The 16,312-nt window shown below is 36.0% G+C and overlaps 1 protein-coding gene across 1 annotated transcript in view; it reads right to left on the bottom strand.

Annotated features, from left to right (window-relative positions):
* B3GNTL1 (UDP-GlcNAc:betaGal beta-1,3-N-acetylglucosaminyltransferase like 1) overlaps positions 1-16,312 on the bottom strand; it is a 128,126-nt gene that overhangs the window by 85,896 nt on the left and 25,918 nt on the right. The window contains exon 6 of the mRNA XM_037409836.1: positions 4,222-4,317. Coding sequence (XP_037265733.1) covers positions 4,222-4,317 — 96 coding nt within the window. The remainder of the gene's footprint in view (positions 1-4,221; positions 4,318-16,312) is intronic.

Below are 16,312 nucleotides of genomic sequence, written 5' to 3'. Positions count from 1 at the left end.
TTGCTTTCAGATTGCCACCTCAATTATTATTTCAGATCTGACACACTGATGACTGACCCTAGCATGCAAAGGTAGAATTTTATAGTCTGCAAGTAGACAAATCAGATGCTTTACACTAGAGAAATTCAATCTCTGGCCCACCTGGAAAATTCATCCTACCCGCAATGTACTCCTACCAGCTTTTTACCAGTAAGAAGTTGCATGTTGAGGTACATGATGACAATGCAATAGTGACTGTACTGAATTTATGGAAAAGGTCCAGCCACGTTCCCAGATCCTTCTTGCCTTAAAAGAAAAGCTACAAGCTTGACCCAACCAAAATGCTGGATCTGTTTCCAAACTGAGTATCTATAATAATCCTTGACATGCAGCACGAGCTTCTATCAAATATTAATTAAACTCTAATGTAGGAAGCTTCAGTAAGCAAAGCAGCACAGCTTTTAAACAATCAACTAAATTTAACAGGCACCTGTAGCAGCAGAGAAAAGTAGGTGTTAAGAAACTCTAACATGTTAATTACTGTTCTTCTATCAGGTGGTTGGGAGACACTATTAGTAAGAACTGCAAATCACCTGTGAAAACTTCCAACACAAAGAGCTGAGATGATCTGCCAAGCACAGCATGTATCAGGAAGCAACCCAGCACAAGGAGACATACAGGACTGTCATGTTTTGTTCAGACTGTCACTTTTCTAAATTAGGACAGTCTAGTCTCATCAACCATAGAGCCCGCTCCTTTTTGCAAGAGTCTCCTCACATGTCACTCTAAGCTTGCTGTCTGCTTTCTAAGTGAACAAACCCATGAAAGCAGAGAAGTCTCTTGTCTTTGGGGAAGAAAAAATGGTAGGTCAGATGGAATTATGCTTCAGGTTGAATATAATACTTCACTGGCTGTGAGACTAAACGGACCTAAAGTAGTGATTTAACAGAAATGGATAGGAACTCAGATGTTTTACTTACAGTTAGCAGCAATCCTTAAAAACTACTTGTATAAATATTTGTGCAATTAACCCAACCTTAAAACCATTCAGACCTTTTTATTTATACAGCAAAGTAAAATTTCCAGTGTACAAAAAGGGCTGCGTGATCAAACTTCAATCACAATTCAGACTCAGATATCCTGCAGGATTAGTTTTAATCTACGTTTTTTCTCTTACTCCAACATCAAACCAGTCAGTTCTCTTAATTTGTTTGGTTATTTTCTTCCTGTACATGTAACTGTGCTCTGCACTTACTAAACAGTTTTGTGGTTTTTTTTTTTTTCCTGTTGGCCAGAAAAATAGTAAGTCTACCAGAACACATATACATATATTTTAAGGCTTATATTAGTACACCTATAAAAGTGTGTTTTAATCACATTGTTTATACAGCAGATAACCTTAAAACAATCAAATAGTCATCTTTTTAAAAGTAGTTTTCTCATTGTTACACTCTCTTTGTACTCCCTTACTCCCACACCACACTCTCTGGGGTATATATTCTGAAATTTCACGCATACCATAAAGTATCTTTGGAATGTTACAGTATAATTGTTTAGAGAAACATTTAATGGATGAGTAAGCATCAAGAGGCCACGGCTAAGGGAAAAGAAAAAGTTAAAATGCTAGAAGCGTTTCGTATTGAATGATCTTCTCAGCATGAGGATGGGGATAGACATTTGATCCAAAAATCTGGTATTGACTCAAGTGATACAAAACCAGCAGCCAGGCATATGAAGCCATCCAGCCACCTAACAAAACATCTGCTACCACCCACCTCTTTCAAACTGGACTTTAGTCACTGTCTAGTAAAGCAACTCCATGCTATAGGATATTATTTAATCAATAGCATGAATATTATGGTAGCAGATTACATGATCTTGACAAGTGGCTATTTTTTTTTAATTGGTTGCTTGGTATCCCAATTTACAGCACAAATAATTTGCATGTACATGATACAGAAATGCAACAGAAGTAACTGGAAAAAAGGCTGGGCACCAAGTACAGAGACAGCTAAAAAAAGCTGAACATTCTTTTACTACAGGAAACTGCTGGAGACAATATCCTGTAAATTAAAGCCAATTTTCCTGAATTCCCTGAAGGACTGCTCCTCCCAGAGATTCTACAAATTCATTCACAAAGGCCCGTCATTATAGCTTTCTTGGGGCTTATTTAGTGAACAGAGTTTAAAAAAGCAAACCCAAATTAAAACATACGGTGTATCGGGGGCAGAGGAGTGGGACAAATCAGGCCTAACCTCACATAATTGATTCATATCCTGATTATTACAGCACAGCTGAGATCGTTTTTACTCCCAATTCCTCCCCATCCCCATACCTTTTTAAGTTAAGGAAAAGCAAAATAATTACCTCCCTACCTGAATTTTTGATCAGAAGAATGGATACTGGGGCAGGAGAGGTGCCATGTGCTGATGTGCAGTTCTTTTAGCACCAGAGCTAGAAAAGCCCAGCTTCCTGCAGGCTTGTGTCACAGCTGAAGCTTTTCTCAGGATTGGGCACCTAAAATCTTCGTCCAAGTGGATTCTGTGGTGTTTAACAACATATGAACTGCAGCTGGTGCAGTACAAAGTCTCCTAGCTTCATACTTAACACGGAATTTTCAGAAGTCTAGTGTCTTTGAGGAACTCCTATTTCTGTGTTAAATTTGGTGGAGAACAGGTAACAAGTTAAAAAGATAATTAGTGTGATTCTGTGACTCTTATCTTGTTAATAAATTCATGGACAAGTAGCACAACTTCTGTTATGCAGCCTTCTAGTTCCAAAGCCAATATATTTTCCAAAATTACTCATCTATTTGTAAAATGTATGAATCTAAATGATACGGAAAAATAATGGATTGCACATGCTGCTTAATTAAGGCTTTAAGAGATATTTGTAGGCGCATAAGCTTGCAAGGGACTTGCCAGGTCACTGTATTTGCATCCTGCTATCAGAAACACTGTATTAATAATCTCTTCCAGAAGACATACATCCCCATCTTAAAATTAGTTTCTTTTTGCTAAGCCCCTCCATAAATAATATCAAAATCAGGATATTTCTTTTAATTTCCAGCTGAATTCATTAAAGACTCTATCCAGTGGCCACCTACATGAAATACTTCAGATTGTGTAGGATAAATTTTTACATCCTCAAGTTTTTCTTTCTCTTCAACAACACAGTGATCCAAATGTTGCTGTCAGAAAAATTCACTGGTTTAAATCTGCAGGTTTTTTTCTAATACCATACTCAAAGGCAAATCCAAATATTCCATGGGTAACTTTTTCTGAAACTATTTTCACTTGGTGAATTATAGAGAACCATAATACTGCTGCTGATTGTAAAACAAGGTCTATAGATTACTTGTATTACAATTACCATACCAGAGCCTGTAAGTATGTCTTTGGGGGTTAGGGTAACGGGGAAGACAACACAGTTCACAATGAAGTCTAACAAACAAGGGTATGTTAATCTTTTCAGCCACTCAAATGCAGAAAAATCAAAAGCGAATGTCTTTCTACCATAGCATCACAAAATCCAACCCCAAATACTTGCATGTTAATGCCTGCTGGGATATTTTCTGCTAACCATCCATTAGATTTCTTGTAATACTCGGTACACACATACCTCCACAAGCTGGATTGATTTCTTCCACAGTTAACTTGTTTTTGCCAAAGTCTCTTTTAGTTCAGCATTGGCTGCCTGCCTAACGAAACAAACTTTCTTTATGCCAAAACTGTCATCTTCAGTTGCATGAGACGCATCTTACAAACATGTATAATGAGCCCAATGTTTAATGCTTGAAGAACTGCTATTTTAAAATGATCTCCAGAAAGACTTAAACAGATACAGAAGTGGTCAATATCTATCCAACCTTGGTGGTGGGGGGGTGGCAGATCATTCTCAAGACAGATTTTTTTCCTTGTGTATTTCAATACACTTTTTAAAGAGAAAACCCTAAACTAATTATTAGAAAATGAAAGCGTATGCATTTAACCACAGACCGCAAGCCTCACTCCAAACCCAAAGCTGAAAGCTTCATTCTCACTCAGTATGAAGTCATCACTACATCATGACCACGTGCAGCATTAACTTGTCTCTTATTGAAACTACTAGCCTTTAAATACAAGACCCTGATAACCTTAGTAAGTTATCGTGTATTGCTAACAGTCAGACTGAAAAGATCCATCTAAATAAACCTCTTGCTCTATCTTTCTGCCATTTCAGTAACAGCTGAAACAAGAATACCTGTGTAAGAAGTTGTTCTTCAGTTAGATTATTGATCCAACGAGTATAACGTTCAGTAGACTCCAGTGGCTCTCTTCTGACTTGGCAACCAATAATCTAAAGCAAAATGAGATTAATCACATAGTGTAAACTGTTGTGCGCCCACATGGCAGTAAAACAATATCATAAAATAAGCATTCAAAACACAAGAAGTCCAAAAATCAAGATTATCTATACAGTCCTTATTAGCCCCTTCTATGTTCATAATACAAAATAATATAATATAATATGTCACCACTGCTCTGTTCAAATGTTAAATAGTTACAGACTTTCAAAGGTGTCTAGAAGACTAACATTGCAAAGTGTATTTTCAACAGCTTCAGTCTTGGGAATATTTGAACCATCTTGGCTGAAATTTTCAAGGGAAAAGTCATCCAAAGGCAGACATTTAGAATGCAATCTTTCAATCAAAATAGTTAGTTTGGCAAATGAAAATTATAATTTGGATGACACCAGACAATTGTACCAACAGTGCTATAACCTATAATACTGCACATTACTTATAATTCATGTAAAATGGGGTGGGGTGTAGGGTATGTGGGGGGTGTGTGGGGAACAGAAATCTGTGTTCAGGTTTGTCTCATTTATGGTAGAACAATGTAGACACCCCATTTTGCTTTGTTCACTTTAGTACTAGGTACCCATCTGAGCAACATTTCCTTCTTTAATACTGTTCTGTAGCTATACAGGTTAAATATGCATTTTAATATTCTGAACACCTACTGATAGAATAAATAGCTTCCAACATGCAAACAGAATATTAGAGGAATTTCATACTATCTGTAACCGCACAGACACATATTCACGCAATTTCATACAAACATGAAACTGTTTACTCTGGTCAGACAAGGAAGAAGCCAAGGAGAACCCTAGGAGTAGGACTACACAGAACTCTGCTGTTTGCTGCTCCCGATGGTCTGCAGTCTATCTTCAGGGCACTACAGGACTTATTTATATAAGCAAAGTGAGCTGATTCTGGTTTACACCAACTACTGCACTCTCGTCATACTTTAACTGTCCACTTCTGTTCCAGACTGTGATGGGTACCTCCTGCTGAGGATGTGCTCACTCACTGAGAATTAACACCAAAGCACAGGTATTAGCACTTCTGAACACTAGCTTCAGATAATCAATTTCTGTTCAAGAACAGTGTGGAAAACTTACTTGGTCTATTTTCCACCCTAAGCATTCATAAGGAATGTTAAGTGTATATACTGAGCGCAGCCAGTTTAAATCTTTCAGGTATCTCTAAAGAGTTTTAAACCCCGCACAGATGTACGCAGTCAGGCTAGAATTCTACATGTGCAGTTATGAATACTCTTGATGTGGGAACAAAAACACCATGAAGAGGTCTTGCTGAGGGACTGCTGGCAATGAAACATCACAATTTAAAGTATGATTAAATACAATCAAAATAACAAAGATGAAAAAAAGGAAAACATTATTTGCTTACCCCATCAGAATAAAACAGAATGTCTCTGAACTACTGGGGTAGTTCAGACAACTGAACAGTTGTCTCTGACAACTATGAATTACTATGAACAATTTCAATCCTTATCCTTTCTCCTGAATTACAGCTAAGTAATACTAAGAGATTTTCAGAAGGTTAGCCCAGAACTGTCTCAAACTGAGTATCAATTAGAAGAGTTCATAGATACGTTTTTAAAAGGGGCACTCCACAGATACAAAACTTCACAGAACTTGCATCAGGTATATGCAGATTCTGTTCTGTGAAGATGATTTTTATTTAAGAATAGAATTACACACAGAATTCTTGCTAGTATTCATTAACCAAGACCTCATTAACCTTCTCTTGCATAACCTAGGTTTTTATAACTTACAAAGACACTTTACAAAACTCTGCATAAAAGTCGGAACGGAAAAATTACAAAGCACTGTTTTCTCAAAAGGTATTCTGAAACAATGCACTATGGAAACTTAGTTTCTTTATTCAAATAGTCACAGCCTAAGCTAAACAACTCCCAAACAGCTTTCACAAATTAAGACATAAAAAGGAGAATCTCAATTTTGTTTTTCTGAACACCTAGTTTTCAATTAGAGCCAAGTGGTAAGTGCAGTCATCTCTTTCTATGCAACCTGAAATTTAAATGAGAAGCAGAGGACAGTTTCACATTTTTTTATATTAATTTCTGATCAGTCTGACCATTTTCATAGATGCTGTTGATGGTTTAAGCAATCTAAAAAAAATGTTGAATCCAGGTGCTCAGCTAGAGGACTGCAATTCCCTAAAGTCCAAAGAACAAACTGGTTCAAATCTCAACTCCTTATACATCCAGAGAGAACTGAATGGGTTTGATCAATTATCTCTACATACACTGAAGGAGAGGTGAAGGCAGACAGAATAACTGCTATTAAATTGGATCCTGATGGCTCCTTTCTATATCATACATCACATTTTGTAATTTCTAGAGTATGACTTGTATTCTTAGCCAAAATTTCCTCCTCTTTCCATATAGCCACACAGATAATTCCATTGCACACTCCAATTTACTTCTCTGAATTTTGGCTTGTAACAATGATTCTCTACTACTTACTGTATGTAGGTCTTAAAATACTTTGAGCCTTTTGGACTTGAAAACACCATAATTAGGAAAAAAATTTCATCAAATAAAAAGTTATTCAGGAATTACTGTTATTTGCAGAACAGACAAAACCAGTGGGTTACACTGAATATTGCCATAATTTGGTGCAGAATCCTTCAAAGTGTAACTTTACAAACTCCTTTATCAACCTGCATGCCTAACAGCAACACTAAAAAGGAAGAACAGTAAAATCAATGTTAAGAATTAATATGAGAAAGAAAAGCTGCTTGGTGGAAAAAATTAAGACAATACAAAATGTAACTTAGAAAAAAAATGTCAAGACTCCATATGCTCATTAATGTCCTCATTTCTTTATACAGTATTTAGTATATCATACCTTCTCCCTCATACCTTTGGCTTTTCTTACTCTTTTCTAGTTTGAGCTCCAGCACACATTACTGATGAATTAAATGCCTCCATTTAAGTTAATAGAAAGATGAGGTTAACTTTTCACTCTGTCTTCTTCCTTACACACTGAATAGGATCATTTTGTAGACAATAAAATACCATAACACATACTTAGCAATCCTATACTTGTTTCATATATGGAATTAAAGGAAGACAGAGAGGAAAAGAGGGATTAATGTATTTAAAACTTTTTACTAAAATGTCTTCCATAGTAGTGACTTTAAGTTTGCTTTTTCCTAAACGTGCTATCTACACATACAACTAAAGTATTTATTTCCAGAAGGCTTTCTAATTATTCCTAAAAATCTATTCTTTCACAAGCAAATTGAATTGCTGTCTTCACTCCTCCTCATCCAAAGAGCCAAACCCACAACCACTACCTGACAATTCCTTTCTTTAAAAGGAAAGGAACAAAAAAGCCATACTTGGTGTTCTTAGTGGCCTTATGTAAGATTTCCATGGATGTACCAAACTCATCAGCAGGGCACATAAAAAGCGAGGATCTCCCTCCTGCAGAAGACGGTATCGTAAAACATCATTTTACCACATTCTTTAGTTACGATGATATCGCAGCAAAACACAAGTATGAATGCATGTTATTGAGAACAGCTGCGTTTTGATCTTGCAACACAACAGGAAAATAACTACAAATGCATAACAAAGTTAGCATTTTGTAAGAAGTGAAATGCTCAAACTTCCCTCTCCCCTAACATAACAGTGAAATGTTTTGCACGGCGCAGACTTCCTGCTTGCTTTTCATTTTCAGAATCAACACCGCTCAAGACTGCTTTTAGCATAATCTTAACAGATGTTTTACAGACAAATCTTAAAATTGTTGCTATGCAATCAGATTTATTTCTAGATCCTCAGCCAAAAAAAATCACACACCTTTCTGCTCTTTAGCTATACCATTCCTTTCCCAATGGGACTCAGACTCATGACGGGGATTCTTGACTTACACGGTTGCAAGATAAACATCACCAACACAGAGTGACTCAACCTGAGCCTTTGGTGCAGTGTCTGCAGAGCACAGCTCATTTCACCAGCTCCTTTCATCCAGTCAAAATCTGGATTATTTACAGCACAAACAGCTTCCTCCAGTTCCCCGGTGTAAGGTGTGGCATCAGAAGCAACGGCACACTGTTTCTTTTGCATTTCCTCCATGCCTCTCAGAGCTTTTATATCAACCTCAATGAATATTTACTTACAGCTTTTAAATTGAAAGGAAAGGTTTTTCACTGTTGCTTCTTTTGTAAGTTTTAGATTTTATCAAACCATTTTTTTCTGGCTCATTTTACACCCATTCAGACTTCAGAAAGTACAAGAAACTCTCCATATCAAAAAAATCCTTTCGATATTTTGAGTATCCATTTCTATGCAAAAATGAAGCAAGTTTCAACTTTTTGATCTAATTAGGCAAGCTTACTTTTATTATTACAAATGCTGACTGTATACTAGCATATACTTGTACCTAAACTATGTAATATCTGCCACAAATGCAATATGCTTCATATTCCAACTGGAAACTTGCTGTAATGTGGTATTGGTATTACTTGTATAGGAAGAAGAAACATGAACCATAAACAAAAAATGTGTCTGGCTCACAGCAAAGGACTGTGGCAGTTCATGGAAGAGCAAAGCTCTAATCATGGCAATCCTTTCTGCTACAACACCAGATGAAGCAATTTACTTTCTAGACAGGCAATTACTTTTTTATGCTTTAAATGTAGTTTACAGATTAGTTAGCTATTTACTTAATTGCAATCGGCACTGGCCTCTACGGAAAGAAATACAAAATAATTTATAATTTATGGCAGCAAGAGACAGTGACAGATAAGAATATTATGAGCATAAAACAATGGTCTGGTTTTATCTAAACTACCAACAAACACATACGCTGACAAGCCATACAAATAACTTTAAAAAATATAAATGGCTTAAAATGAGCTTTGTGGGGTGAAGTGGCCAAATGTAAGCATCTAGCCTACAGCCCTGTGGCCCTGCTGGCCCCTAACTACAGCTTCATAGAAGGATCAGGCCTCTGGTGTCTGCGAGCCCTGGTCTAGATGGTCTCAGACAGCCTGAGGTGTCAAAATAGCATTTTATGTCTATGCTTAGGCACCTGATGCTCTCTTCTTTAGTAACTCAGCCACTTCACGTGGTTAAGACTGGAGTTCATGAACCTGATCAGAATCAAAGTCATCGATGTGTACATTATATCACTACGTTGAAAAGATTTTCAGAAGTTAGAGCACTATAAAACTATTACAATGTAACTATGATACCATTAGAATTCTACAAATAACAACATAAAACTAGAATAATGTGGTTCTTCATGAAACAGATGCTCTAAATTGGTCACAGTACACTGGGCTAGCCATGAGGTATGAAACCTAAACCTAAAAAGCACGTTCAATGACTTGCTGATCAATAAAGGTCAGAGTTACGATCACGTTCAGAGGAACTAGCTGGGATTATTAAACACATTACAAAATTGTACTATGAGCACATATAGTCAGTGTTCTGTGAGTTACAAAATTGTTTCACTGAAATGCAAGAGTATTTCAGTCATATCACTGGTATGTACAAAAACCAGCATTCTATACCCAGCAGCAACATCAGCCATCTGCATACATGCCATAACTTGTTCCAACTTTTCACTAGTATTTGTTTTTAAATGCAATATTCAGGTAGAGGTGTTCCTTATTTTTGTCATTTTAGGTTTTTATGTTTTCCCTTGCACATATAAATGGAAAAGGAAGAGGGTGAGAGGGAGCAAAGATTAAATGAGTTGACAGTAATTAAAACCAACACACTTTCTGCAGATGTGGCATTTTTGGTTTTTTAATCAGTACAACTTCCTCTAGCACAAAGAATCTTTCTTATTCAGGAGACAGCCTATGGGTCAGAACCCTCCTGTTGTACTACAGAGAAAATGAAGATGAAAAATAAATTGGTCTCCAATTTTTTCCTTCTTAGTTTTATAAAAAGGGGAAATTAACACAGGCAAAAGCACAAACTCTTTGTAAGGTAGCAGGCACTAGGTATACATAGGATTTCTTCATATAATGTAACTTCTTTTAAGGAGCTTTGTTTTATGAAGTTTTTTTAATTAACTAACCAATAATGATACTGAAGCAGGTATTGGGGGAAAATGCATTTTTAGCAAGGAGAAATCCACAGCTTTCCTGTAGAAAATAAACTCTTTTCCTCAACTTATGGTATTAAATGAAAAACAACTTTCAAAGGTTATACAAAGTACAAAACTTACTACACACTTGAGAAAGAGTGTGCAGTGTTGAGTTTCGTGTTAGAAATATGACTGAATGACATAAACCTCCTAGAAGAGAATGTAATTAACTACTTAGTGAAGCTTTAATTAGAAGTATCATGACATCTGATCCTAGATAATGTTCTACGAGCAGAGATTCTTCAAATAACAGGAAATACAGGAAGGATTATCTCTAGTGCACAACACCTTTTCCCCCAATATGCCTGTTTACGAGGGCTCACAGAGGGAAATTTCCTAAACTAAAAAAGCTAATAGGAGGCATTTACCTTATCCTGAATGTAAAAACAGCTTTTGTTAATCGTGCCTACATCTTGGTGTATAAAGAAAAGGTAGAATTCACTTGTGCTGTCTTTAAACCCTACTTTATTTTTTTTGTTGTAGTCATTTCCATCCATCCATCCCTCCATTGATGTGTCAGTGCAAACATATCCTGAAATTCAGAAGAAAACTTGATGGGAGAGTGAGAATTTTTCTTTTTATCTTCCCTCTGTATTAATTTCTATGGTTTTCATTCACATAATACTTTAAATATTATTTGGTTGTAAAAATGTCTATAATAAGTCTCATTTTCTTCCTGGGTACACACAGCCCCCTTTATAAATACATGTATTTTCATGTATTTGTCTAAAGATCAGCAAAGCTTCAGGTATTGCTGCAGTGCCTCTAACACTAGCTGTTAGAAGCATGGATCAGCAGCACCCCTAGGACGTTTTACTGAACTCTCAGGTAAAAATCTACCACGAAAAGAGCAATTGATCGAGACAGTCCAGGATTTCTTTTCAAGTACATTTATGAAATAGTGCTTGTAGCATAACTGTTAATTGCACAGCTGTGACTAAGCATTATCTCATCAGATCATCCATCTCTCACAGGAAACATGATTAACACAACCCTCCACAAGTCTTTAATTGTAATTTACTAAGAACAGCTACAACTTTCTTATGGTAACTAGCATGACTGTAAAATTAAGATTTAACTATTGAAATGCCTAAGTATTGATTAAGATTTTTTGCCAATGGCAATAAGCATTGTTTCACTCATTTTAACTAAATGTGAGCAAGTGATTACACTTATATTAGTAAATTATTCCTTCACCCGATTAAGGAAAAGATAAAGAATATTTGGAATTGTATGTTAAAATCCATTTTAATTACAGAACGCTGGCGCAGTGAAGCAAGATCTTCTTGAAAAAATTATCTGCTCTGTTTCCAGTTCTTATTCTTGTTACTTGGAGCAAATAATTAAAGCTTTATACAGCTAAATCCGTATTTCGTAAAAATATATTGGGATATATGTATATATGGGATATTATTGGATGGTCTTCCTTCAGATTGTGATAGTGCTATAGAAGAACCTGTCCATAAAATGCTAATCATTAAGAAAATAAAATCGTGTCAATAATAACTCTCATTTAGGACTGATTTAGCTGCCATTTAACCAAATTTTGCTTCTGCTATCATGTATTTAATTAAAAGTAACAGCAGCTACAAAGTTCACAAAGTTTATTTAAAACTCGAGAAAATTCATATTTGGATAATGTGACAAAATTATAGGGTTGTTAGTCCAAAAAACTGTTACCTGAAAGATGAAGAGAGATTTACAAAATACAGCCGTTTACCGAGTACACTTTACACTGAGTTCCCAGACAAGTACAATAACTAAAACATCTGCTTTAATGAGTAAGAAACTTCTATGGCACAGCAACAGCTAAACAGACTAGGTATTTATACCAAGAATTAGCATGTCGGATTTTCACCTTACTAAAAACAAGTCTTGAAATTTTGTTGTTAAAAGTACTGATTTTATTTCTATTATATTGTCTTTGTCTAGAGGCCCATGACCTTTTATTTTTCAATGCAGCACAATGATGAAATGATTGAAGATACTAGTGGTTTTAAGAAGGGTTTTGTGATCATCATGTAATGCAATCAAAGAGGAAAAATGAATGGAAGGAATATCTTTATATGGTTAAAATCTTTCCAAAATTATATACTGGGGCAAGAAGGTGGTAAAATGTATTTCCTCTCTCCTCTATTTCCAATGAAGGAAACTGTTCTTCAAAACACACGACACCTGTGAGGTAATTTCTATTAGGTGTAAAGACACAAAACACACCCTAGTGTATTTAAAGCATGTTTTTAAAATTATAAAATATGTTAGTAGTGCTGACTCCCCAGGGAATCCTTTAGATCAGATGAATATCCACTTCCACAGATGTTCTTATCTTATAACAACCAATTTTTAAGAACACCTGTTAAACATTCTACTTGGCACTGGTTCAAGTCCGAAGTCCACAATACAATGTTTTATGTTTACTTTCAGCACATTTAAAAAAAAAAAAAAAAAAAAGAGTAATTAAAACCCAAGGAAGTCTGAATTTTCTTTACTGAATTTATATGAAAAATTAGAAGGCAAGGTGGCATAATCAGAATGAGCACAGATGAGTATCACACCACACCACACGTACATTTAAAAAGGATGTTGTCATGCATATGAAATCATGAAGTGTGAATGTCACATTTTTGGAAAAACTTCAAGTAAGTATCACTGAAGAAATACTCAGCAATACTACAGCAAATCTGTAGTTATTACATTAAATTAAATGAATTTCAGAAGTCCTTTTTGAAGGTAAATGAGTAAGCCCCAGTATGCTGATAACTACCTTGGGTAGGGAAAAAGCATCCGACCTCAGAAGCCCTCATTCAAAATCTGCCATCCTGGGATGAACAAGATCTAAGGGCTCAACCTCTGTATAAAGGCCATGGCACGTATAATCTGAATTTGATTCAAATTAAGAAAACTCTTTGGATTCTGTTGAGATGCTTACACAACCAGTCCTTTGCACAACACTTAAGAACAGTCAAAAAGAGCAGTATGTTTGCACAATTTCTATTTTAAACCAAATTTCTCTTGTGTCTGTAGCTCCACAAAGTATGATTGGATTAATAATAGTTATCACCACTGCAAAACATAAACACAAGGAGGAGGGGGGGTCTTAAGTTTTAAACATTTTACATTTCAGACATAGTTTTAAAAATATAATATGCTGAAAGTCTGCATTAAAATCAACCATTCATGAATATCAAACTCTAGTAATCAGAATTGTTTGATGGGGTTATTGGCATGTGGAGGCCATATTAAACACATATTTAATTACAAAGTGGTGTAAGTTGGGATGTTTCTCATTTGGGATATTTGATTAAATGTAGAACAGACTTAAATTGACATTGTGACTTTGAAAATGCACTGCGGTTTTTCAGAAATACCAAATTAAAAAGAATCTTTAAGGAAGCTGCCTAATAAAAAGCAAAGACACAGCTGAATTCCAGCAGATCTGGGTGATATACATGGAAAGGCCCAATTAATGAAAACCACCACAAGAATAATACTCTCACATTGTCAAACAAAGAATTTTCTTATTCTTCAGTGCAGAAAAAGAGAAAAAGAAAAGGAATCATATTTTCTCTTCTTAAACATACTCCACTGTCACCACTTCAAGAACAAAACCTTTGCACAAGCGCTGCTCTAGTTTCTACCCTTCATACCAAAACCAGATTATTGAATTATTACCAACAACTTCAAAAAACCTCTAATGACAATTTCCCTAAGTCATAAACTTACATATTTTTGTAAGTATCTATACTGGATAGCCTTAACAGAATTACATTTTCCATAAGCTGGAGAAAAATGTTAAAAGACTTGTAGTTTGCTTATGGTGTGCAGTATATGGGAACTAAGTATAAAGTATTAAAGTTCTAATGACCAGAATAGTTAGGCTAGTTATTGAAAATATTTCTCTGGACATTTTTTTCTCCTACATAAAAAATAAACTGATTTTGGACAATCAACAATTGTAGGTAATGACCTCAGGAATATAATCACATTTTCCCCTGTCCATACCAACGATGGACCAGAGTGTCCTCAGATCTACTTAGCCCATTCAATAGAGCAAACTCCTACTAACAGGGTTAAACAAACAAATTTGATCTACTCATCTATCCTTCAAGACATGCTAGTATCCAGTTAATTTCTTTTAAGAGCTGTTACATTAATTAATGCTTATATTAAAGCTAAACTCTATAGGCACTGCTTACTAGGACGTGCCTGGGCAACACCCACTGATCTGTCTCAAACATGCTGAGTAAGGGAGACAGAAGGAGAGCTGATGCAAATTAACTAAGGAGAATCAAAGATTACTTAAGTTCTACAGGATGAAGATTTTAATCAACTTCATGTCCAAAATAAAAAGCTTTATCAAAGAAAAATCTGCTAAGCTATATGCAACAACTGGAAGACAAAAAGGGAGATTGATAAAACCCAGACTTCAGTAGAAGACACAGAATGAGAGAACACCAACAACAACCATTAACTTGTTGCACACAGGAAGCACAGAATTCAAATGGAGGGATTTTTCTATTACACCAAACACAGAGGTAATATTTAAATGTTATGTAGTTGTGTCTAATGACAGTTTAGTAAAGCTTCACATATGTTTATTATCTTTTCACAGCTGCAAAATTACATATAAGATACTACTTACCTATTTTCACAGTCAAGACTAAAACACTGTCTAATCCAAGCAGACAAAAGGTAGTAAGATTCCTCCGGGAATAAAGGCTCAGACTACAGAACAATGTCATTGAGCACTTCCTTAAAACAGCAGATGAGGAATGGCAAAGCCACTCTGGAGGCAAATCTGCATCTTCTCCCTCCTAAATGAAGCCCTTGTCCACTGCATCACACGGCTTCAGCAAGACCTGACCTAAAGCTCCTGAGAGCAGGTCTTTTATAGGCAGATACAGCCTCAGTCTGCCCATGTTCCAGGCTGACCAGAAGCTGTAACGCTGTTGTGTGAGAGCGGATACAAACCCTGCTAATACTGTTGTAAGGCAGGAACTACTAGCTAGGGTTCAGCACTGCTCTAATCACAGCCACAGAGTTTTCAGACGAAGCAAGATTTTGTCTGCTAACTTCCACCATGAAGATGTACTCCTAATACAGCACGTATTTTTTCACTGTGTAACATCATACTGTGATCCAAATATGCTGAATAGTTCATGAACACATTTAGACTTCAGGTCACTTCTCAATGAATTTCCTGAAGACTTGTAACTCCGCTAGAATAGCAAAAGCTCCTTTGCATGGTTTTCAGTTTAGAAAAAAACCCCACAAATGCACCAGGTGCAATTATATGAAAATCCATACAAGTTTTTAGAGCTTCTGAATTCCAATTAGTACTATGCAACAAAAGACTATTTGAAGAACAAGACACAGATACAGGAGACATGCGTTATCTTGATTTTGCCAGGTCTAGCCACACAAACAAAGCTACCTTGTTCATTAGATAGAATAAATCCACGTCTAAGTGCAATTACCCGACTGCATAATAACAGTTTTGACTCCCAAGAGAAAGCACGCAAGAGGAAGCACAGCATGTACTCTGAAAGGTAATCTGTTATTTTCAGTGATATTTTAACATTAGACTAATAAGAAGATACAGCAAACAAAGGGCTTTAAGATCTTTCAGAGGTAACCAAACTCCATTGGTATGTGGAATGTAAAAACCACTACACACCGAGGACTGCCAATATTCCTAAAGTGCTACTATTGACTGCCAATGTATAAGGTGGCCTCCCTCTTTATTTTTCTTCCCATTTTTATTTTTTATCCCATGTTCCCTTTCATCATGAAGCAGCCTGGCCTGTCACAAGGTCGATAAAACAATCTTCTGCCTTTATTCCACACTTGT

Source organism: Falco rusticolus, chromosome 1, assembly GCF_015220075.1.
Source record: "Falco rusticolus isolate bFalRus1 chromosome 1, bFalRus1.pri, whole genome shotgun sequence".
NCBI classification, from domain to species: Eukaryota; Metazoa; Chordata; class Aves; order Falconiformes; family Falconidae; genus Falco; species Falco rusticolus.
The sequence above is the reverse complement of the archived record's forward strand: the minus strand, read 5'-3'. Positions and strand labels throughout refer to the sequence as shown.